The sequence below is a fragment of the Aptenodytes forsteri genome, unplaced genomic scaffold (assembly GCF_000699145.1).
Source record: "Aptenodytes forsteri isolate BGI_AS27 unplaced genomic scaffold, ASM69914v1 Scaffold56, whole genome shotgun sequence".
NCBI classification, from domain to species: Eukaryota; Metazoa; Chordata; class Aves; order Sphenisciformes; family Spheniscidae; genus Aptenodytes; species Aptenodytes forsteri.
In genome coordinates, this window is record NW_008796213.1 from 3,558,668 (window position 1) to 3,583,138 (window position 24,471).

Here is a 24,471-nt window from a genome sequence, read left to right on the forward strand (position 1 = left end):
CCAGGGAGCGTAGCTTGCATAAGGAGTGATGAGCACTGTTTACATTAAAGAGAAGAGCAACCAGACAATGAATAAAAAAGTTATTTGGATGCCCTTATTTGTGTTATACTACTACAGGAATAAAAGGAATACTTACAAAGACTCATTTGGCTTGTTAAAGAGTCTTTCCACATGTACTTCATACAGCTTTGGGTCAATGATGACATTTTTCCAATTTGCTTCTGTATAACATACCTAAACTTGATCAGAGGAATATATTTCTACTATATTATTAACTGGAACTCTGTGCTGTTGAATCTGGCAAGATGAAAAAAAAAATAATGTAAGTATCTTATCCAGATGCATATGGGGAATTTTTAAACTTCCTCTGAAGCTTTGTATCACTGATCTCCAAGTTATTTTGTGACAGAGTAGATAACCAACCGCCTGTTTTAATGTGGTGCTTCCAACATTTCATAGACCTCCTTCGCATTACTCCCCCGAAATAAACTTTTCCAAGATCCCAGGTTTTGCGAGATTTACACATAGGTAAAGTAGACCTAAACTCTTAAAACGCAAGGACAAGTGTGCTTTCATTTTACTTTAATATACAATTGCATTAAAGCAGTAGCATCTGGCACACAGCACTCAGCCTGCAGTGCTGTAAATGGAACACTGATGACTTCTTTGCGGGGAAAAAAAGATGCCATCAAGTTAACATGCATTTCTTAGAATTTTCATTTGCGTTTTTAACCCCTTTGAGACTAGCCAAATCAGCTACTTCCAATGGAAGTATCTTGTGCATAAAAATAGCCAAACGGCTTATTAGTCCGATGGGGCTAATCAAATCAGTGAGGTCTCATGTGCCTTGAAGAGACCCTGGTAAGACTGGTAAACACTGGCCCCTTTGACATGAATTCTCATTGTACTGCTGCATGGAGCATCTGCTCTCTCATTCTGGGATCACAGAAGAACCGGAGTTTCCGGGGTAATAGCTTCACCTCCACAGGCATAGCTTCATACTCCTCATTATCAATGCCAAAGGATCCCTCAGTGCCCTGTGTACAGATAACAGTGCTGATCAGGGTTAAACATTAAACAGATTATTTCAGCAATGCTGTAATACTGATACCTGATTTTACTAATAGACTACAGTTGAACACTTAGCTGAGTCTTAACCAAGATGACCCCCTCCCTATGCCTTCCAGCCATTTGGTCTCAACAACACAGTGAGAGCTATCCTGCACTGCACATAATATATTAAGAGTGTTGCATAAGATGTTACCTCACTTAGTTGCTAATTGGTGATAATTAAATGCTAGGGAGCTTTAATGACCCACATTGTTTATACTGAAGGATTCTTTGCTATTGGAACTACAATTATATGCACTTAGATCTTGGTCTGCCAGTGGTGACACAAGCTAATCCGCAGAAGTGCCTGTTAAATAACTCCTATTAAATCCATGTTACAAACACCTTTTGGTATTGTTTTACTATATTGATCTGAAACATGAGATGCAAAGTAATTCACGGGTCAGGAATTATTCAGCAGTAGAATTTTCTTGAGCATTTTCTATAACGCTGATAAAGTCACCAATGATTAAAACCATTCATCAAAATGGCAGGTTGAGTTTACCTAAACAAATTTGGTGACTGCTTTGCATGCACTTGACTCAAGGTAGGGCTACGTTACACGGATACTCAAACTAGCTCCAAGTGAACTGGTACACCAGAACAGCACAGATTAAAGGGAAATAGCATAGGTCCTGGAAGTTAGAGGTATAGCAGTCCACCTGGATCAACATATCCCGCTTCTCTGCAAAGCTGGTGAGACTCATCCGAGCTGCCTCCAGTTCCTTCGTAAGACCTAGGTCAAGGAATTGAACAGCACTGCTTTGTGCCATGCACATATACTCTGAATGTCTTTGCAGCAGCTGCGGTATGAAGAGCTCATTTTATATCACAGCCCTTACTTACGGCTCAGCTGTACTTAGCCCAGCACTCCAGAGTATTCTTTCAGAATCACAAAACTGCCACGATATGAGCTTGATGCAAGTATTAGGATGCTGGCTAATCAAGACATCATAATTCATGATTTTCACTTCGTAGCCACAGGTTTTTTTCACCTTTTGCCATGTTCTATTCTCTCTTAATATGAAATTCTTTTGCTGAATGACAGATCATTTGAAGATAGAAATTATCTATGAGATTGACTTCAAGTCCTTGCAAAAACAAGAAACAGTTCTTCCCAAGGCTGCAGTAACAGCCTCTTCTTTCTAAGAGGCAACAAAAGACTAATCTAAACTACACAGGTGGATACAGTTTTGGCTTCTTTTTCAGTCTCGTCTATTCAAAGTTTCGAGACACTTCCCTGTAGTGATCTGAGCCCCACTGCCTTGTGTCACCCTCCTTGGTCTCCATAAAGCTTCTAATATTTATCTTCTCTACAGCACAATCCCTTCTAGGGTAAAATATAGATGAGGATTCAGTCTTCAATACTAAGGAAAAGAAGGTGTGCATATGCAATGCACCTGAGTAAGAGACCCTTTACAACCACCACCGCTGTCTACATAAAAGGTCTGTCACTGTTTACTGGCAGAATGAAGTTTCCCCTCTGGTTTACAGACCACTTTCCAGTATGTGTCTCCTAGTCAGGGACTGAGTTGCCGCACTGAGAAACTGAGTGTCTCACTGGCAGCATAATCAACCTCCCAGATTTGGAGTATGGATTTCTTAATGTGCAGCATCAACTGGCATGATGAAATAAAGTGACAGAGTTTTCCAACTCCCTCAGCTTCTCACCTCTGGAAGTTGCAAGATGCATCTGCTGGCTTGGATGCACTGACTCCCTTCAGGGCACGTATGTGGATCACGCATCTTTTGACTTCTGTTCAAACCAAAAGAGAGGTAAGGTAAGGAGATGATTCTCTAGGAAATAGCCGTCTTTAGGGATGACACTTCATTATGGATTGGTAAGTCACTATGCATTTGGTAAACTTAGAGGTTATGTGTATATACAAATATTTGTCATTTAACTGTGAGAAAGTAAACCAGACATTTCCTTTTCTGCTGCAGTCAATATATATAACAGTATGCACTGACAACCTCCAACCAGCTTCATCTCTGAGGCTCACTGAATACATTTGAACATGGTTTTGTATATTTGACTATACAGCACAGTTTTGTGCTCCTCACTTACATGCTGAACTGTACAATTCCTGCAATCAATGACTACCATCTCATGTCCCATGCACCCACATAACTTACCAGCAACCTAAGCAACCCTAAGCTAAAAAACCTGATAGAATTACAGTTATACTGAACCACTAAACTACCATCTAAAAACCGAACAAACAAGAAAACACCCTCTTTTCACATCAACACCAGTCAGCATGAAGTTTCTTACTAGCTGCTTTTATATCATTCTTGTGAAGAAACCCCCAGAACATCATCATCTTACCCATTCCAAATAATACACCCGTTTTTGTCAGTTACTCCCTTCTGGTGTCTGTGAGATTCTTATTTACATACTGTACTTAGAGAAGGGCTACTTTCCTACTTCTGTGGATGTCAAATGGGAGCACATAGAAGGCAGCTGCCTGCCTTAGAAAGCTGGTCGCGCAAGTGCCATGTGGTCTTTTTCAAGACTTAGGTTGCTGTCCTGTCACTGGATCAACTGTTAAAGAACAGCGCATTGCGATTCCTTTTCCTAACGTGTGCTGCTGCAGAGTAAGCATGAGCTCTTGGGTATGCTGACCTACCTCTGGCCTCCTGACTGAAAACACACAGAACCTTTTGGCTGACCTTTGACAAAGGGTACACCACACCCCAGGTGGTAACCCCTCAGTTTGGGCCCCTCTCCAGACAGACAGCAACACACAAATAGCAAACGGGACAGCAGAGAGTTACAACGTTAATGTATCACAGCTCTCAAGCAAGGCAGAATTATCACAGATATTCCTCCAACAGGCAATGCCAGCTGTCCCCAACTTTTCTGTCTGTTCTGTAGACTGCTATGAAAGAAGAGTGTATTTAAATATTGTCCAGGAAAAGAAGTCACAAAAACATGTCAGAAACTCCCTATACACCAAGCCTTCTATGCCTTGAGGAATGCAAGTGCCTCTTAAAATCACAGAAAATCCCAGAGAAAGAACATGAGAAGAGAGGGTTGAAACAGGGGATGATAATCAAAGACGGAGGAAAAACCAAGACACCAAAGGAAAGGGTAGGGAAGGACAGAAGCAAGATTAACTGTGGAAAGTTTGTTTTTAATCAAATGTGTATATACTAAAAGATTAATGAGTGAATGTAAGGGAATTAAACATCCTCCCAGCAATATAAGTTATAAATCATTGATGGCGTGCAATACTGTCAGTTTATACAATGCTGTAAAAACAAGCAGCAAGATTCCCTGCTTAAGGTTTAACCTGCTCAGAGTTTGACATACAAGGTCCTAGATATTGCACTCAGGTGAGCAAGTAGATTTTTTGGTCCATGAAGGTAAATGAGGCTTTACATAGGTGCAATTATGGGGTCAAGGGAAGCTCAAAAGAGACAAGACACGGAACTAAAGATCAGTCAAAGGAGAATGCTGGTAGAAGCAAATAGACACAACTCCACTTGCAGTGATTGCTTCTTTAGAGACCCAGTATAAAAGGATCAGAAATAATTTCCATTTGATTCCGCTCCTTACTCAAGATGACAGCAAAGTGGAACAGGAGCAAGACCAAGCCTAACAGCAACAGTTCCAATTGATTGTTTTATCCCGCTCCATACGCTGAATTACAAAAATACAGGCAGAGAGAGAACCACAACACCTACTGCAGATAACACACATAATTTTAACCTAGTTCTCATCTCCAGAAGCCGCCAATGTGAAATGATTCAGAGTAAGACTCGCTAACCAAAAAAAGTCTTCTGCACCATAGCTGGTAACTGTATTAATGCCCTAGAGTGACAGCTCTCCATACTTTCATATACAGAATCTAAGCTGGCTATCAGGACGTGGACTACTGATGCTGCACCTACCATCCCTGCTCTCCTTCGCTCCAGCACTTCTTAGTAAGCACTGCAGTGTAACCACCTGTTCTTCCTCCACCTTATCCTAAAATTCAGCTCTACCCCTCCTGCAGATGCTCTTGTTCACACAAATCTGATCCACAGCCGGAGGGCACTTTTATACACCTGGGATGACCTACTCCTTTCTTTGAAAACCAACAGCAGTTGCCCTCCAGCACTCTGATGCACCCTGCCACACCCCCACACACGCACACTGCCTGAGCCTGCATGGTAGTTTCCCGCTGGATGTGTGGTTTCTTCTGTGTGATCCATCGGTTCTGATCAGCTCGTGTCAGCGCCCTCTTCAATATAAAAAAAAAAATAAATTGGTATCTGCACTGATAAGGTATTTTCCCTAAAAACATTTTCAACCCCCCAAATTCCGGCAGAGTTTAAAACTATGCATTAAAAAGGAAGAAAAAAGAAAGAGCTTCTTCACACATTTCCAAAGACAAACCCTGTTGGTGCTAGGCAATGGGGAGCCTCTAATAATGGGCTTAATTCAAACCTAGCTGCCAAAGGGCACTGTGCAGTGAAGGGCTTCTCTGAACACCCCGATTTTGCCTTGCAAAAACAGGGCACATTTTTTCTGTTCTGACTCCTCTCTGTAGGACTAACCAGTCCCTCCCGCTGCTCCCCCACCCCATACACCCCTCCTTCTCTTTCTTTGTTACCTACAGACTTTTGGGCACTATTTAATCAAAAGAGCTTGTTTCTTTGAACTTTGCTTGAACAGCAGCTCAAAGCTTTTGGTACTGCCTCTAATTAGCTCTAGCCAGCAGGGCATGTTAACTCTCACCAGAGGCTTTTTCTGCATGACAATGTAATTGCAGTCACAAAATGCGACATACTACTGTGTGAAGCATGTCCAGTCCACATGGCAGACATTCTTTACAGCGGATGTACACTCAATGGATGTACACAAATTCATCCACATTTTTTTCTGCTAGCAAAGTGTCCAAGAACTCAGCATAGCATCTCCTTTGTCTCCCTACTTTAAGAGGCCAGATTCCTCTTGCTGCTAATGGGAAAATCTCCTCCTCCTTTCCTTCTGTAGCCTTCAAAGCAAAGATTTCAGTCCCAAGCAACCTACAGTCCACATACCTCATGCAATTTAAAAGCAGCTGCAGGTGGTAACCTGACCTACTGGGTATGCATAGGTCAGAAGATCCTATACCCACTGAGGCTCATGGGATGCTCAAATAAGGGGCCTGCTGCTGCTATTAGTATCATAAACAAGACATACATGCAGGAATTATTAGGGTGATGACAAGCAGGTAAAAATGTGTTGAAATCTTTCCATTGGTTTCACTAGAGGGAGCTCTAAGACTAGAAAACAGTATTTGCAAATAAAAAGGTAACGTACAGAAGAGCACTCTTGGATTTAGTAGGAAAATCTGTTGCTGGTAAAAACTGCACTGAAATGCAACGTATTTGCTAGTGGGACTGTATGGAAGAGCTGGAAAAAGCAGCTCAGACGTGTGTCTGGTGAGAGCAGGAGGAACAAATGCACTACAAGGCAACATTCCAAGCACAAAGGAAGCAATACATGTTCACTTTCTCTACATGCTGCTTCTTCATACCTGCAGCACTCTTAGTCTATGTGCAAGCAGCACCAATACATTTGCTTAAAGTCCCTGTTTAAATTCTCATCTTCCAAAAATTCTTCCAGCTCAGACCTAATTTCTCACAAGAATTATTGAGCCAAGGGAGCCCCTCACTTAGAAGCAGGGCCTGCCTAACCAGAGTTCAAAAATCCTAGGTACCACTAGTACAAACATGTCAGCTCTGTGACCTGCCTCTCAAACCACTGAGCAGCTAGGGCTAAAAGATTCTGGGGCTAAGTCTGTATGGCTGTCTATAAAACTCGGTTATGACAGTATTATCCAAGTAGCACCAATCAATAGCAATGGGGAAAAAGATGAAAGGTATAGCAAACTCAGAAGCTAGGAAGAACTCCAGGTAGACTGCTCTGCCTTGTTTCCAGAAAGAGAGAATTAGTAAGAATTTTAAAGAACAAAATCAGTAATCCTCATGAAGCATTACTGACTGGTGTCCTTTGCAGTCCTCTGCTTCTGAATTTTGCAGCACAAGAGCAGAGAAAAACAGCACATTTCTCAGGAATCAGTGTTCGGACTCATACAGAGATTCCATCACCTTTTTGCAGCCTTCCCATACTCACCCTCTGTTTACAAACTGTCCTTTGCTGACAGTATCTGCTTCAATGCAAATATCCATGAAGTCTTCAGTGCGCTATGCAAAAAGAGATTCAGAAATGAAGCAGTTAACAGTTCAAAATGCCACACCCATGATACTGCAATATGTTCACAAAATGCCCAGTCCTTTGTCCCACAAAAGGAGGCAGAAGATGCATTTCTGCATTTCATGCTTTCTTCCACTCTCGATTTGAGATTGGGATTATAAATTATAGATAGTAAATTCTCACTGATGACTACTCAACAATAAATACCACAAGAAGTGAAATAATGATTCACGTTTGGCTTCTTGTTGCATTTCACACACTTACTGAAGACAGTAATAGCAGATAGCTTGGGTTTACTTCTGTTCACAAAGATTTCTAATCAATGGGTCTTTCATGACTTTAAGCAATAGTACAATGATGCAACATTTGGCCACCAAGCACTACAGTAAGAGAATTTTAAACAATACAAATTGGAAGTCAAAGCGTTCTCAATATCATTCCTTTAAACTCCTTACTTAGCTTCTTTTCTATTTACAGCCTGCCCTTAAAACAAGTATACAGTAAAGCTTTTGCCGGGAAACCGCCTTCGATTAAGATGCAATTCATTTTTCATTTATTTTATTTTATTTATTTATTTTAACATTTCTGTCCTGGCAAATGTCCTAGTGCAGATGCAATCAAAATTCCAAAATTAAAAATAAATGCATCTATCAGTATAACTTGTTTTATTCCTTTGCTGTATCTGCAGAGGTAGGTTTGGCACTGTCTGAGCTGCAACTGTATGGCTTTATCAGCTTCTCTTCAACAGGACTTTAAGCAATAGTACAATGATGCAACATTTGGCCACCAAGCACTACAGTAAGAGAATTTTAAACAATACAAATTGGAAGTCAAAGCGTTCTCAATATCATTCCTTTAAACTCCTTACTTAGCTTCTTTTCTATTTACAGCCCGCCCTTAAACCAAGTATACAGTAAAGCTTTTGCCGGGAAACCGCCTTCGATTAAGATGCAATTCATTTTTCATTTATTTTATTTTATTTATTTATTTTAACATTTCTGTCCTGGCAAATGTCCTAGTGCAGATGCAATCAAAATTCCAAAATTAAAAATAAATGCATCTATCAGTATAACTTGTTTTATTCCTTTGCTGTATCTGCAGAGGTAGGTTTGGCACTGTCTGAGCTGCAACTGTATGGCTTTATCAGCTTCTCTTCAACAGGACAGCCTAGGCACGAATCTGAGGTGAGACAGAAAGACAGGAGTGGCTGACAATACTCTGCAGATATGCCCTGGTATCGATTTGAGAGAACTGTTGTTCAGCTTTGATGGCTACAGGGACAATGGCCTCAAGAGCGGAAGTTAAAAGCAGTTGTAAGGGGTCCATATCTGTAGAAAAAAAGATGCAGTATCAAGCTACTTCCAGCTCTAGAAACAGAGAAGTACAACTGCCCTAACATAAACTTGTCCATTTCTCTAGGCTACGCAAGAGACGTAAGAACCCTACATCACTTCTTTGTTCAATACCAATATTAAAGTCCATCCTGAAAGCATAAGGTCTGTGGCAATGAGATAGTTTTTCAGTTCTTGGTAGGTCTGTTTTTACTTTACATCACTGACTCTAATCCAGTTCAGCAACCAAAACTGTTTTGTTCAAGGGCCATCTAGAAACCACTAATAAACCAAATACCCTGGTAGTCTCTGTCTAGCTTCTACCATTACTAGGACACTGGTGGTCCAAATCATAAGCCACTGATGAAGACGAAACTAAAATTTATGTGGTACATTCTAAGGAGAAAACAGGAGGAAATTTTAAGACTAGATTTGCCTGCTTTTTGGGGGTTGACTGATCCTACAAAGATAACATATCAATATAACACAAATTTTCAGGTTCTTAAAGACCCTGAATTCTGAGCAAGAAACATGTTGCAGTAAGTTCAACACCTCCTGTTAATCTGCATGTAGTGGCAGTGGTTTCCTGCAGCCATGAGGAAGACATGAAGGGCAGCTCACCAGTACAGCATCACTGTGTTAGCATTTTCCAGTAAAATCAAAGACTGCCATCTATCCAAATAGCTTTCACAGCAATAAAATTGCACCAAAACACAGACATAAGCCAAAGACAGGTTTTAAAACAGTGAATGAACAGCATGAGCATGTTGAGAAGGTTATGACAGGAACAGTTCCCTTGCTCCCTTCATTCTACTCTTCCACAACCACCTGCATTTCCTGTCCTTTCACTCAGTGTAGCCCCTGTCCTTTCTCTCGTCCCAGTTCTTTTTAACTCTTTGCTCTGCAAGCCAAAAGACAGAGAAAAGGCCACAATACCAGGCAGACATTCAGGCTCACAGCTTCCTTCCAGCACCAGTTGATAAAATAGAATCACTCTCCCATGGGTCAAGAAGGAAAGGAGTGCCTACTTTGATGCCTTGTTTTCTCTCGGGCAATCCTAAAGCTTCTGTTTGGCTAGTGAAACCTTCTCGTTACACAAATTCTTCCTGATCCCACTGCATCCCAGTTTTACATGGGTCTCCAGTGCTTGTACACTGGCTCTGAAACTTGCCCATTCCTGGATTCAGTCATGGGTCCCTCCTTGCATAGGGCAGTAAATTTTATTTATATAGACACAAGAATGGGAGTTTAGCAAGAAAGGAAAACTGTGTGGGCCGGCAGCATTTGGAATCCAGTTATACTATAGTCTTACTGTCAGATCAAGCTGCCTGTTCCGAGTTGCAATGGAAAGCTCAATAGTGGATAGCTTCAGTTCTTCCCAATCCTCCGGGGTTACCTCCTGGGGGATTTCTGTGAATCCAGAAGAGAAGATATCATTAAGTGGAATTTAATTACACAGATCATCATTTCACTGCTATGAAGCACGAAACATCAATCTGCAAAAATCACTCTGACCCATTGTGACCACTAGCTTTGTTTCTTTCAAACGTCAAAATCTTAAAAAAGGAAAAGGGAGCTCGGGAATACTGAAGGAAAGAAAAAAATACCACCAGTATTCACACAGTAGCAGGAAAAACTATCAAGCACATTACATGGCAGCCCTGTGAGTCCTTATACCCAGAGATTAACAGATCTCCTGGGCTGGTATTACAGAAACATTTAGAAAACACATGAAGCACTGCTACCACAAAAACAGGAATCCAATGTTCAGGATGCAATGGTAACATGTATTTTCTATAGGAGGAAACCTTAGGGTTCAGATCTCATATACAGGTCACTTAGTCCACGCTTCTGTCTAAATCACCTCTGCTAGCCAAGAAGGAATGAGAAGGACTTTGCATCACTCAAGATTGTGCAAAATACATGCTCCCCTTCCTTCTGCAGTCTGCCACATGCACTGCCTAGCTAACAACGCAACCCAAGAGAGGATCACAGAGCACACAGAAGAAAATTTATGGTACAGAAAGAAATTTAACGTACTAAGAGAAACTTAATGCTTCTGCATGGCCTAAGTTTTATTGTTCTATTTTAAGTAACATTTGTTGTTCTGTGTCAGCAACTCCTCCCACCCAGAAAAACAAGGGCTGCTCCTCTCTCGCCAGCCCACTAAGAAGCCATTCTACAGGGGGAAGATTTCAAGAAACTCACCCATAAGAGCCAAGTATCACCTATGGAGGCTTCCATAGCAATGGCAAGCAACTGCAAGCCTAGGGAACACCCTGGGTTCTTTACAAATGCATTTTTGTTTATGAGACCACAAGCACTGACAGGACTACTCTGTTCCATTTCTGGCAGATATCACTGTAACTATCTTGACAAAGTCACAGTTTTAATTAATAACAATAATAACAATAACAATAATAATATAAATATGAGAAAGTAGAAAAGTAAAGCAGAACCCCACCCCTCTCTGATCTATTAGAGGAGTAAAGCCTGCCTGTGAGTTTATGCCAAAATACGCTCACTTTACCTTTTGGAGGAGATGACCAGTATAACCAAAGTCGTCTGTAAAGCCTCATGTACAAAGGAGGTCTGGACGGTTTCTCCTCTGGCTCTTCTGGAGGTCTCTCAGTTGGACCCAGATACATGAGAGCAGCTTGATGTTTCTGAGGCCATTCCTTGGATTTACATGGAAAGGAAAGACAGAAGATAAAGGGCCTTTTGTTGAGTACTTACCTATTCATTCTGTTTAGTCCTTCAGCCTATTTATTCTGTGCTCCCAAGTACTCCTTCAGAGCTACCCAGATCCCACCACTGCCTCAGCCTACCTTATTGCTCTCCAGCCTCCAGGTACATATGCGAGAAGACATTTTTGCAGATTACCCACAGTTCCCAAGTCTACTAATCTACTCCTTCCCCACGCAGAAGTGAGGTATTTTCCCCTCTATAAGCAGAGGGTAAAGGGATGTTTTCTTTGCTGCTGATGTGTGACAGGGTGACACAGCTACTTCTGGCTGGAGGGAACAACCAAAACCGCAAGGTCCACATTAATGTTTGAAAGAACAATTGGTTTCTGCATGGCACAAAGGCAACCTCAAAGAGCAACTGCACAGCGGGGTCTAGGGCAAACAGGCAAAGACTACAGTGCTGTGTGCAGCCAAGGGGCACTAAAACCTGGCAGGCCTTTGTTCTCCAACAACTCAAACGATCAAGATCTGACCTTATAGTCAGGTGTTTATAGAGAGCAATACAACAGGTCTTAAGGCAAGTCAGGTGAGCTTTATAAAGCATCTGAGGGGAAAAAAAAAAAGAAAAAAAAGTAACACATTATTCTCGGTGATATTTCAGACTCCAGTGCCAGAAACTGATGGGCTACAGAAGAACCTTAGCTCCTGAAATACTTCCAGATGCTGACAAAGTTTATTTCCTCTCATTTTGTTTTATAAATAATTTCTGAAATGCTCAAAACATAGGACTTATGGAGGGAATAATACGATTGTTTTTTAAATGTATATACTAAAACAACCCACCAAGAGCCCACATGTACTCGATACAATTATTTTTCTATACACAAAACTTTAGAAGTAGTTTTGGATCACATAGCACAGGTTGTTAAGCTAATTTACCTCACATCTCTAAGAGCAAGGAATGCTTACATAATAAACAGGACAAACAGAGGTTGTATCAGTAGGGCAATACACGAACAATAAGTATTAATGATTAAAGGGAAAAGCAGCAATGCTGTGATAATTTAAGCCTATATATATAACTAGAAAAGATGAAGTGCACAGCAGCAAAGTCAAGCTAGGAAGAGATTAAGCTCAACAGGCTGGAGACATTTCTTATGGGAATTAACAAAATGATAACATAAGAGGCACATAAAGCAATGAATACCACTATTAGGGGAGATCATGTAAAAACTTTTCTATCTTAATAGCAGAAGAAGTGGGCACTTCTCTTTAACCTGCAGCAGGTCAAACAGATCTTTTTAATGTACAACGAATAGCTCACCAGTGAAATCCACTATCGCTGCCACTAACTGAGACTAAGGACTCAACAGAAGTGAGAAAGGGGCTGGAGAAAAGTGAAGAATAGGTTCCTACCTAGAATGCCAGCACACAGAATCATCACCTCAAATTTCCTGGGGATGGGGGCGGAGGAAACAAATCTTTCATGGATGCATTACAATTTAACTCCTCTTTACAGGAGCTTCCTATAAAGGAAGCATTGGCACTATCACAGACAGCATGGCTGGACTGCACAATCTGCTCTACCGTACCAGCTCCTGGGTATTTCCACAGCCTTTCATGAGGCTCCTTATATGTTCAGAGAACAGGAAAAGCATGTGAATGAAAATGCCTCACCTTTCATGCAGGTCAAATTTTAATCTTTCCAGGATCAATTTTAAGCAACAGGTAAGTTTAAGGTGACATATAAGCTATTAATCTTCATGTTCATTTTGCTACACATGGAAGCCTGATTATCAACGTGCATGAGCAGTCTAATTATAGCCACTTCTGCCAGATGAATAAATCAGAATGAAATGTCATCATAAGAAAGACTGTTGAGAAAAGGTGACAGAGCACTTTAATGGTTATCTTCAGCACCACTACTGCACTCCAGTTTCAAAGGTGGTTACTGGCTCCCCCTGGTGATCTTGCAGCAACAGATCCTCAGTAAAGAAATTTTTTTTTTTTTTTTAAGTATTCCTCCTCCCCTTCATCTCTTCAGAAGTTGTCTGTCAATTGGTAGGTTTTTTAACAAGTCGAGTTTCACTCCCATTTTATATTGTTACCAGAACCCTTCACAAAAACTTGCAGATAAATTAAACAAAGCATAGTCAGCCTTTTCATTTCCCAACTACAAAAACACTTTTCCTTGCAATTACGCTTTACCTTAAATGTACTGAAAAAGTGAGCTGCTTTGGTTTTCAGAGGTCCAAGGTACCAGTACCTGAAAAAAAGAACACAGATAGAACTTCTAAGATATCCAGGGGTCGATACTGGGAAAGGGAGAAATCTTGCATGAAGTCAGAGCACACAGACTTGTTTGCCACTGAAGTTAGTGCTCCCCTACAACCTTTAGCTTTGTGATACTATAAGATAGTTTCTACACATCACCAGCAGCTTAGCACTGACATCCCTTTCCTGAGTTATAGATCAGCAAAACGCAGTATACAATCTTCACTACAGGCAGCGTGACATCTCAGTAGCAGAATTTTACCTAGTTATGCGACGCAACTGGAAATGATTTAAAGGTCTGTGGTCTAACAGCTGGTGGGATGCGTCTCCACAATATGCAATAAAGAATGAGGTTGGAGGAAACAAACAAAAATCAACAGCTTCAGTGACAAAAGAACAGAGCCAGCAAGCATCAGTTTGCCCCAAAGGATTCTCAGATCAAAATCAATGTTTTACAAAATAAAAATCCATTGTATAGAATCTAAAGATGTGACTATATTTAGGCAGGCTTGGCACACGTTTTGATCACTGTCTTCCACCAAAGAAGGTCAACAAAGCACATTAAACACCATCAGCTCAAGAGTACTGCAGATTTAAGTGTATCATTAACTACTAACGCGTGCAACTGTCACACCACTCCCATCAAGTCGTGAAATTGTCTGTAAAATAATAAAACCTCAAAAACATAAAACAGCACCATATCTCCACCAGGATAGTGCTTAGCAGAGGGATAGCCAGAGAAATTTCTGAAACTGGGGCTTATGGCTCGAATCCCTTTATAGCAGGTGCCTTCTTGTAAGTATAAGATCAGTTGTACTGGAATACACCAAACATTCATTTAGCCCAATAACCCATCTCTGATAGGGACCAAAAGTGGATGCTTAGGGAGAAGTATAAAAACAGGACAAGCACACACAGTCCTTGTCCCAAGCACGTTCTGAGCACCCATTCACTTGTGGCTGAAGTGCTTTCCAAGCTGGGCACATTTTCTACGCATTCAAAAACATTCATGGAAGAGAATGAGGTTTGAAAACGTTCACACTGCCCCAAGTCCAAAAGGTGCTGTCATGCCTCCAGCACTGAGTCCAAAAGACTCTTACGAAAGGGAACTGCTGCAGGAAAAGATGTGAAGGCTGACACTAGGCAAAAAACAGGGCATGTGCTGGAAGCCTAGTGAGAGTGCAGAGGGGAGAAAAGTGCACTTCCTTAATCTTGGGGCTGCAGTCAGCAGGAGAGGCTGCAGCATAGCCAAGTCAGCACCTACACAAGCTACGCAGCATGTCCCTTGCTTCCCAGGGACAAACACCCTGGCCATTTACTGCATCTCCCCCGTTCCATATCACCTCTCAATCCTACTCAAATATCTGCCAGCCAGACTCCAGAGGTCTTCTACCTCTTGTTTCCTGACAAAGGTAGCTCATTCCCAAAACACATGGTATTTCCTTATAGCTGTGCAGCAGAGGCATGTGCTGCAATTCCTCCATAACAGTCTGAGAAGTGAACTGCTTTGGCCCTGCTGTTCCTTCACTAGATAATGCTAGTCATTTGATACACAGACAGTGGCATATTAAGTGTCCATTTGGAGAAAGCCCAACAATTATTAGTTTAGCATTCAGAGAACAGTCATCAGACAGCACGGTCCATGCCATTTTTGGCAGGAACTGAAGGGCATTTCTACTGCATCTGATGTCCCTTGTTGGAATTGAGTTACAGAGTCTGCGTGTGTCTTTTCATCGGCAACTGATGAAAAACAATGGCCAATTACTTTACTTAGACTTTACCCAAGGGAGAGCTTTTCCCACTGATACAATCTGAATAAAGTTCCAGAAGTGGGCACCACAAGGCAAGCAGAAAGTAAATACTTAAAAGAACAGGTCAGCACCAAATAAGTGTTTATTTCAAGTGACAAAAATGCTGAAATGTCTTCCACTCCCATGTGTGTAATGAGAGACCTAACAAGAGTGGGTGCCTCTGCCTGGCAAATGCCTACAGGCATTTGAAAAGACTTCTTTACAAGAGAGGGGTATGTCCTTTTAGGCAACAGATGCTAAAAAAGGTACAGTTTCAAAAAACAGTATTTTCTTACTTGCTAACTTTAACTCCTGCATCTCTGTAAGATCCCCATCTTAAACCAGTCACTGCAAACACAGGCTGTTCCTTTTCTCCCTGTAAAGCAAAATAAACATTGCAAAATTGCTTTCTCTTATCTTGTTTCCAACTTTGTTTTTTGCAGCTAGGAAAATATCATTTCTATATAAAAACTGATTTCTGATTAATCCCAAAAGTGAAATTTCACGGAAGAGGTATGATAAATAGCTAACAGCAATAAAACTAAGCAGAATTTAAGTGTTATACATTCCATCTGCTCCCAGAGAGGAATATAAGAGGTGAAATTTTGAAGAGGTTGATTGAGTTTGAGTGCACACCCAGTAATAGCCATTTCATTTTGTGGATATTGTCAGCCAAAAGCAAGGAGCTCTGCACAGTGACACTAAGTTCTTGCTGCAGAAATGTCCATTCTACAACATAAGAGAAAAATACTATTCAAAAACCATACGGGACATAGTCAAAGATTTTCCCATTTCACATTTTTCAGTTTGTAGAAGCAAGCTATTAACTCCACAATACATATGAATGCATTAAATCAGCTCAGACAGCTATTGTTACCTCTCACCGTTTCTACAGAAATATCGGTGTTAGCAAGTTTTTTATTCGTCAATACTCTCTGAGCCTCAAAAAAAGATGTTCAGGCATCCTAGTGTTTTCTCCCGTTTAGACTATCTGATTTCATAGCATACAGTGGACAAATGACTGCTACCAGAACTGCTGATATAAACCAAAATTCATGACAGCATTACACAGAGGAAAAGCAGTCCATATAAACAGAACAACATGAGAATAGGAAAGTTTTAGGAACTTTGGGTGCCAAATAAGCAGATGCTTTTACCTTGATCTGCAAGACATCAAGTGGAACCATCTCTCCCTTCAAAATGGCCAATGTAGCATTAGTAATATGTCTGCAAAACAAACAGGAAAGAAGCAAAGGAAAACAAACAGGAAGGAAGGAAAAGAGTAAGCTTTAAAATTACACTTTTTTCAGCAAACCCCACTACGAGTCCAGGTGGGGCTTTTTTGCAGCAAACACAACCATCCCAGGGAAAGAACTCTGACAAAGTACTGCACTTCCTTGAAATCAGAAAGCAAACTGGGTGGCTGCAACACATGACAAAGCCTGCATTCTAACAAACAGCAAAAGACACGAAAAGCAAAAGGAAGTTCTCAGCCTAAGCTTTTCAGAGATTCCTCCTTCTTCAGCTAATCCGGCAGATCACACGCCAACTCTGTTACTTGCTCTTTCAGATACTTAACACACTAAGGACCAAAATCATGGTTTTATTTTATTGGTGGCAAGTATAACAACCCAGGAGAGAAGGGGGTGGTCATGAGTGGTCTAAATTCATGTGTCTAAGATTGAATTGCCTTAGTATGTTAATTTGTTTTGAAGTTTTCAAGCAACATAAACCTACCTATCAGCAGTGCTCATGTGGTTTTGGTCTCCATTAAGTTGTGGACAGTAGCTAAGGCACTTTCTTATTTCAAGTCGTAAAGCGTGGCACTAAAGATTTTGTAACCAAAGTGTTCAAGTTCATAAAGAAGTCTCTATGTTCAGACCTTGAAGCATGTATTTCATTAAAACCCTTTCCTTATTTTCAAAATGGGGTAAAATTTAAATTCCACATTGCACACATTTCCAGTGTCTCAGCTGGACAGGGAAAAAAATCCAAAACCAAATGCAGTTTTCAGATCCAGCCCAATATTCATGTGAATCAGCAGGAGAAATTGCCCTTGGCTTCATCAGGCTTAGAATACTGAAACAGAGAAGGAAGCTGTTCTTCCCTCAGCCTTCTTTTCTCCTAACTTTTATCTTTCTGTAAGACCTCTACAGTTCCTACACTCCAAAGGTAAGATCTAATAGTGCAGAAGGAACCAAAGCCCAAATACTTCTTTTTAAAATATCACTTCTGCACTTCCTAAGTCAGGTTCTGTTACTCGCGTGGGTTGTTAAGCAGCCTATTGACCAAATTCCTTTCAACTTCACCAATATGCTGCAGTCTCACCTGCACAGTTCATTACCTTGGGGCAAGAAGATCATTCATTTCAAACAGCTTCTTTAGAACCCAAACATAAATTATTATTTTAATCTTAGCTGCTGATTACAGCCTTGTCCATCTTGCTGAGCTTCAAAGCACTCTGGTAGTTTTAATGAAGGATGTTATGCCAGTTGGCTCGTGGGTTTTATGTATGATGGATACCAGCAAGGGTTCCGCAAAGAAGAATGTTAATGAGTTACTGGGAGAACCAGAGTGAACAGATTTCAGGAGCAAGGAGAAATATATTCATTAGTATGGGAGGAGAGGAAGGTAAAAATTGAAAAGAAATGAAGTGTGGGGAAAAGAAAGCTTAGTTGACTAGCCTTTTTACTTTAGAAGTGGACAAAACAAACTTACAACAAACTGAAATGCAGGCAACAGATACTGCCAGATTGGATCATATCCAGGATGCTGATAGATAAGATTCAGGTTGTTGGAGAGTTGCCAGCATCAGCCCATCACAGGGATGGGCGAGAAACCCTGCAGAAGTCAGTAATGGGATCCAGCCTTTCCCAAAAAGATATTCTTGTATGCCTTACTTTGCAGGTGGTAACCAGGTTATATGTGGACTGGTTTCTAGAGTTCTTAAATTGGAGAAGGGACGGAAGGAGGACTTTTTTTGGTTTATCTTGTCATATCCTTGCTATATCCTTGTCATATCCTTTCTGATTACTCCTAAGAGGCTTAATCCTTTTAATCCTTTTTTTTTTTTTTGAAAACTCTGAACATCACACGATCACAGAGAAATTAGCTAAAGCAAATTATTTCATGTTCTAATAATACATACATTTCCTTCTTTTAATTTTAGTCAGTTTTTGGAAGCCATTAACTGAGGCAAGTCCAGAGAATCATCAGGCTCTGCCCAGAGACTACCAACTTCTATGTAACATAGAAGAAAAAGAAAAGTATCAAGCTACTGAGAAGCACTGCTCCTTGAAAACAAACGAAAAAAAGCCCCCTTTCAGAAACATGTCATACTTACTGGACTTGGTTCGTGCTCTCAGGGTAAAGCGTGTGGCTCAGAGTGCAGGTCTTCCCAAGAGGTATGAATCCTATAGGAATCTTACTGAAGACAGCCTGGACACATGAGGAGAGTAAATTAACATTTGCATCAGCTGAACGAAGCTTCCTGTGTGGAGATCACAGCTGTGTCTGATATCACCCCTTTGGCACTAAGCAGCCAGGCACTTCCTTAAATGAGGCAGTAATACATAATGACTCAGAACATGGCATCCAAATCTGTGAACCCACCACTGCCAACTGGGTACAAAGGAGCTCTCTGTAATCATTAAGAGCATTGATACATACAGGTTGGCAGCCATGTCTTAACTAATGCATGGATTCTGTCAGCAATCTGCCATCTTTCTTAATACTGACAGTGGCATCACAAGCTCTGAACCTCATTTACCATTGCAGAAATCCCCCTCTGACAGAGTAACCTTGCATGGCAAAGAGATTTTCTCAGTTAAGGAAAGGAAATTAATTGATTCCTCTGGCATCCAAATCATGAAGCAGCAGAAGGTCTAATTTTTGGAAGTCATTGACCGTGTTATTCTTCTGTACCACAGTTCAGCAAAAGGGCTTGTTGAAGGAGCAAGTTATTACACTATACCTCATAATAAACTGTGCTTCTTGAAGCATGTCAGCAAATCAATGCAAACTACCATATATCACAATGTATCATCTCCCTCCTGGGCACTGCTACTAGCAGCGCCATGATACTGCAAATCCGCACCGACTAAATAATATCCCTCTCACTTCATGCTAACCCACTCTCCCTTGCTATCTCTGTGTCACCTGCAAGTCTTAACACATTTCAAACACCCTTCTCTCATTTTCTTCAGAATTGTTTTACAGCGTGCAGACCACAGGCTATTTGCAGCTCATGCAGTCATGCTCTGCTCCCCTGGCTGCTAGGAACAGCGGTTCTGGAATACCTTGCACAGGCTCTTCTTATCCAGGCAACAGTGGTATGACATACCCAAGTGAAAAGGGATGCAGAGCACAGAGTGAGGGGGCTGAACTGCAGATCTCTATTCCTAGGACAGAGTGATATGAAGGACAAGAAGAATTGCCTGGCCAAAGACACAAAGTGACACAGTGGCAATACTACAATGCAGTATTCCACCCGAAATAGTGCCGGATGCAGAATTTTCTACGCTACTGCTAATCAACCCAAGCTACATCAAGATAAGAAGTCAAAAAATAAAGAAAAACTAGCCAGTAAAGCCTCTAAAACATTTTTTCCAGTATCTTTAGATCATAGAGGTCTCAGGGGCCAACTATAATAATATTAAATTTTAGAAATTGATGGCTCAGAATTGATACAGCCAGTGTCCCTTTAAAAATACTGGCTTCGTTGCAGAGTTTCTCTTGTCACATTCAGACAAAGCAACTGCCTAAACAGATACAATTCTAGCTGCCAAGGATATCATCATAATCTTGTCTGGATCATTTAATTGAGTTTTTGCCAGCTCCTGCCAGAAGGTTTTGGGAACAATGATTCCCTCCTTTCTTCAATAACACTGTCCTCCCTCTTTAAAAAGAAAAATCTCTCTCATTTCCATTTGGAGCGATCCACCTTGAGAGGTTAAAATTTGCTTTCTGCAGCCATCTGCATAGGTAGGTATTCACTGCTTGAAAAAATGGCGAAGCAATCATAAAGCAATAGGAGCATGGCCATAACTGAATTCAGTTTCAAGCCTGTACAAATACAAGAAAAACATGTACTTTCACCCGATGCTTCTGCCAAACAAAGCAGCATACACAGCTGGTCCATGGGTCTTTGAAAGTTGTGCATTTGGCTTCTCCACAATCCCTGCTCTGACGCTGGAAACTTCCCAAAGCCGTGGCTTGGGAGCCACTGCACTCCCTGAGAAAGGGAATGAAGAACAACGGGCAGAATTGCAGGACACTAGCATGGCTGACTTATTATGCAGCGAGCTGGCTCCAGATTAGTAAGCAACGTATCTGTAGAAGAGAGCTGAGGCCAAGGGGTCACAGTGGATGCAGAAGACACTTCCTTTACAAAATAAACAAAATTTTAAAAATGACACTTCCTCACCTCATCTGCTCTGCGGAGAAGTCCAGTTATGACCTGAAAAACATGGGAAATGCTCAGATCTGAGAATTTTGTTTCTCAGTTACAGTAGAAAGCTACGAAATTCATAACCACATTTACTCTTTGGAAAAGATTTAAGGAGCAACTACTCTTTCATGGAAGGTGCTACAGTTGCTTACATGGGAAAGGAGGCACGTTCAGTGTGCAAACCTGGTGGAAATAGCAGGGTTATGAGCGCGCATGAGTATATGCTGGCACCGCAACCAATGCCAGTGTAAGTGTTTTAACATTGAATAATGCTCTGCATAATGCAAAAATAGGACTGGTCAGTGTGCAATTACCAATAATCAATTCTAAGGCCAGGAGAAACTCGCAGATGTATTCTGACCACTTTCTCTTAAGGTCATTGCATTTCATTTAGCCATTGCCTTATGAAGCCAGTAGTTAGCATTCCAGGAAGTGCTTTAATAAAATACAGCCTTCCTTGAAAAACAGAGTATCCCCCAGTTCTGCTGGTAGTTTGCTCCTGTCATTAATCATCTTGACAACAGGCATTTATTAAATATATACCATGCTTTGTTATCACTCCCACGTAATTTTTAAATTATTTGATTCCCACTTAGCAAAACATGCATTCCTCTTGGGAGTACAGATAGGAATGAATTTTGAAAATTAAACCATTGCAGCTACATTACACAGAAAGAAAAAGTTAGAATCATGTCTCCCCAGATAATTTTCTCATTCTAGAATAAAATTCTGGAATATAGTTACGTCACACACTCTTTCTGCCCCCACTCCCATCATCACTTTTAGACTAATAACAACTAGCAGAGTTTTCTTACCCCCAGAAGATTATAACATTGACTGAAAACAGAGATACTAAAATGGACGAATCTCTAGTAATAGCTGTTATGATGTTGCTACATTACACAGACTCAATTTTCTCACCCTCAGCCTGACTATGATTCCCAAAAAACCAGGACCAAGCTCCTGCAGTACCTCTTGTACTGTGCCATCTCCTCCTGCAATAATGATCAGATCTGTGTTTTCCATCAATTCCAGCAGCTTTTTTGCTTGTCCCTCATAATCAGTCTGAAGAAACAGAAATCCAAACATGAGAACTCAAGTGACTATTTCTAGGATTTCTCTTCTATAGAAAAGAAAAGAATCATCTATCCATTTGCTTAACAGTTATTCTCATATAGGCACACAGTACTGTATATTACTTACATTCACTGAAATTTCTTAACTTATAAAACAAGTCTGCTGCCTAATACAATATGTGCAAGCAAACACACACACACGCACAAAGGCTAAATGAAATATCAGAGTAAATCTTACTCAACAGATCTAGAATATCGCAGCAATAATCATATTTCCAGGTAGTTTTACAAAACCACAAGCAAACCATGCTCTTGCAGAAACAGTCCCAACATCTTTAGCAGCCAAAGCGCTCAAGTGTGTCTCCTGAAACACAGAATCAGCTACATCAAAGGCTACTGCCCGACAGCAAGCTGTTGATAACAGGTTTAGCAGTAAAGAGTATACTGACTTTCTAAACCATCAAAACCGTTTCCTGCAAAATGAATGTCTTTTACAGGGACATCTCAGCCTCAGTGACCGGCCCAGCCCTGTTTTGCTAACTCATCAGGTCTGAAGCTACAAAGCATCAGTTTTAAGTCTTGCGAAGTAATTTTTTCTCTTAGGGTGGGACTACGTATTTTCAATGATCAGAGAGAGGCATTAATAAAAACAGCATTTTAACACTAAACCTTGTGAAAAAGATTCCAAGACAGAAAGATACATATTAGAGTACTCCACTGCTATGACACAGTGACTATTAAACAATCCACATATCACAGCCTCAAAAACCCGCAAAAAGGTCAGAATCCCTTCATGTTTACTTTTTCTTCTCTTTCCAAAGAAAACCTCTCTTCTAATTCACGCCATTTAGAGCTGTGTTCTGCTTTCGTGATGAGAATGTTGAATTATTTGGGGATACACTGAAATATTTTCACTGTAAAAATAAAAGGTTATTTTTAATTAATCTGAACAGTTCTGCTGCACGTCAAAGTTCCTCACTTCTGAATTCTGCAACTTCAGGCAGAATTGACAATTTCAACAGTGATGGGCACGCACCACTAGCCAGCACTCAAATATTTAGAGAGTTTTCTCTCAAACATGAATTATAGAAGGGCTGCTTTAGACAGACAGACAAGCACGTGTACTGCTTTAGCTGAAAATTAAAAACTCAGCACACAGTTTGTAAATTAACTGTGAATTAAAAAGGAAAAGATTAAGTACCAGCTTAATAGCTCAGTATTTATTTCTTCTCACGAGATGTCTACGGGACAACTGAGAATTTCAAATGCATCCAGAATTGAATTTCAATTCTTCAAGAGCAGACAATACATCTATATTAACAGAACAGTTCTTACCTTAACCACAGTTACATCCAAGCCAGATAAGTGCAAAATTGGAGCAGCATTCTTTTCAAAAAGGTTCCTGGCTTTGCTAGAAAAAACAGAGTAAAAACTGTTTCATTAGTCTGATGGCTGAAAAAATTCAAAAGGAAAGAAACAAACAAACAACAAGAAGAAATCTACTTAAAAACAGAGCATACGATCTACACAATCAGTCACTCAACCTGCCAATCAGGAAAGATGAGATTTCATTTGGTTCAAATGTATTACATTTCTAGACTCATATCTTAGATGTCAGCTTTTTGTTGCAGTTTTAATAAATGCAGAAGAGGTTATCTAGCTTTCTCCAAAAATAATTAAAAAAAAAAAAAACAACAATATCTCCAGAAAGAAATTTAGTAGAAAATTAATGACTTGCAGAGCACCAGGCTTTAAGACCACAAAGAAGGCCCATTTAGGTTTTCAGAAACTTTTTTTTAAAAAATACTGTTACATATTATTAAATAGGTTTAGAAGCAAAATTTTATCTGACTTTCTTTTGTTATAGGACTCATGCATTTTCTGCCTGTAACTGCGTAATAAAATAATTATCCCATTAACTATAAATTGCTTACAACAAGTAGAAACATGAGACTAGAAGTCAGAGACTTAATTTATTAACACTTTGCATTTTCCAGTCATGGGTGTTTTGAACAAAAGCACATAAGTCCAGACACTTCCATGTCAGATATAGAATTCCTTTCATGTTGTTACTGACAACTCCCTGCCCCTCCCCAAGATGCAACTGATAAAAAGCTTAGCTGATCAGCAGAAACACTCACACACCATATCCAAGATAACTGTTTTTCTGCTAATGAGTATGCAAAAATAGCAGCCGACCTCTTCCAGGAGTCTTGCTCTGAGCCCATATTTAGCCTCTCAGTTTGTGGGCACATCCCTTTCAAGGACAGGTTCCCACAGAAGTAATATCACTGCTGGCTAACTTCACGTCTTGAATCATCTCTTATTTCTATAGTTTTTGAGGACAGAAATGCATCACATACAAAAGTGTAGAAGGAATATGAAGGAATTCCACATACAAAGGAATGACAAAGGCCGAAACATAGGATAAAAGAAAAATTAAAAAGATACATATATTTAGAAATTATTCTTTCAACTCAAGCATCTAGTTCTATTTCTCATCCCAGTATTTTTGGTGAAATAAAGTTTGGCATAGTTACATAGCACCAGCTTGGCATCAGAGG

At 40.4% G+C, this 24,471-nt stretch overlaps 1 protein-coding gene across 1 annotated transcript in view; it reads right to left on the reverse strand.

Moving 5' to 3' along the window:
• Positions 1–567: 567 nt before the first annotated feature.
• Positions 568–24,471, reverse strand: part of AGK (acylglycerol kinase) — a 50,986-nt gene continuing 27,082 nt past the window's right edge. Inside the window, exons 5-16 of the mRNA XM_019474390.1 lie at positions 23,243–23,318; positions 21,804–21,896; positions 20,808–20,840; positions 18,726–18,820; positions 16,540–16,609; positions 15,679–15,758; positions 13,527–13,584; positions 11,162–11,309; positions 9,944–10,041; positions 7,220–7,290; positions 2,782–2,866; positions 568–1,037 (exon numbers count right to left, since the gene is read on the reverse strand). Coding sequence (XP_019329935.1) covers positions 900–1,037; positions 2,782–2,866; positions 7,220–7,290; positions 9,944–10,041; positions 11,162–11,309; positions 13,527–13,584; positions 15,679–15,758; positions 16,540–16,609; positions 18,726–18,820; positions 20,808–20,840; positions 21,804–21,896; positions 23,243–23,318 — 1,045 coding nt within the window. The 3' untranslated portion in view covers positions 568–899. The remainder of the gene's footprint in view (positions 1,038–2,781; positions 2,867–7,219; positions 7,291–9,943; positions 10,042–11,161; positions 11,310–13,526; positions 13,585–15,678; positions 15,759–16,539; positions 16,610–18,725; positions 18,821–20,807; positions 20,841–21,803; positions 21,897–23,242; positions 23,319–24,471) is intronic.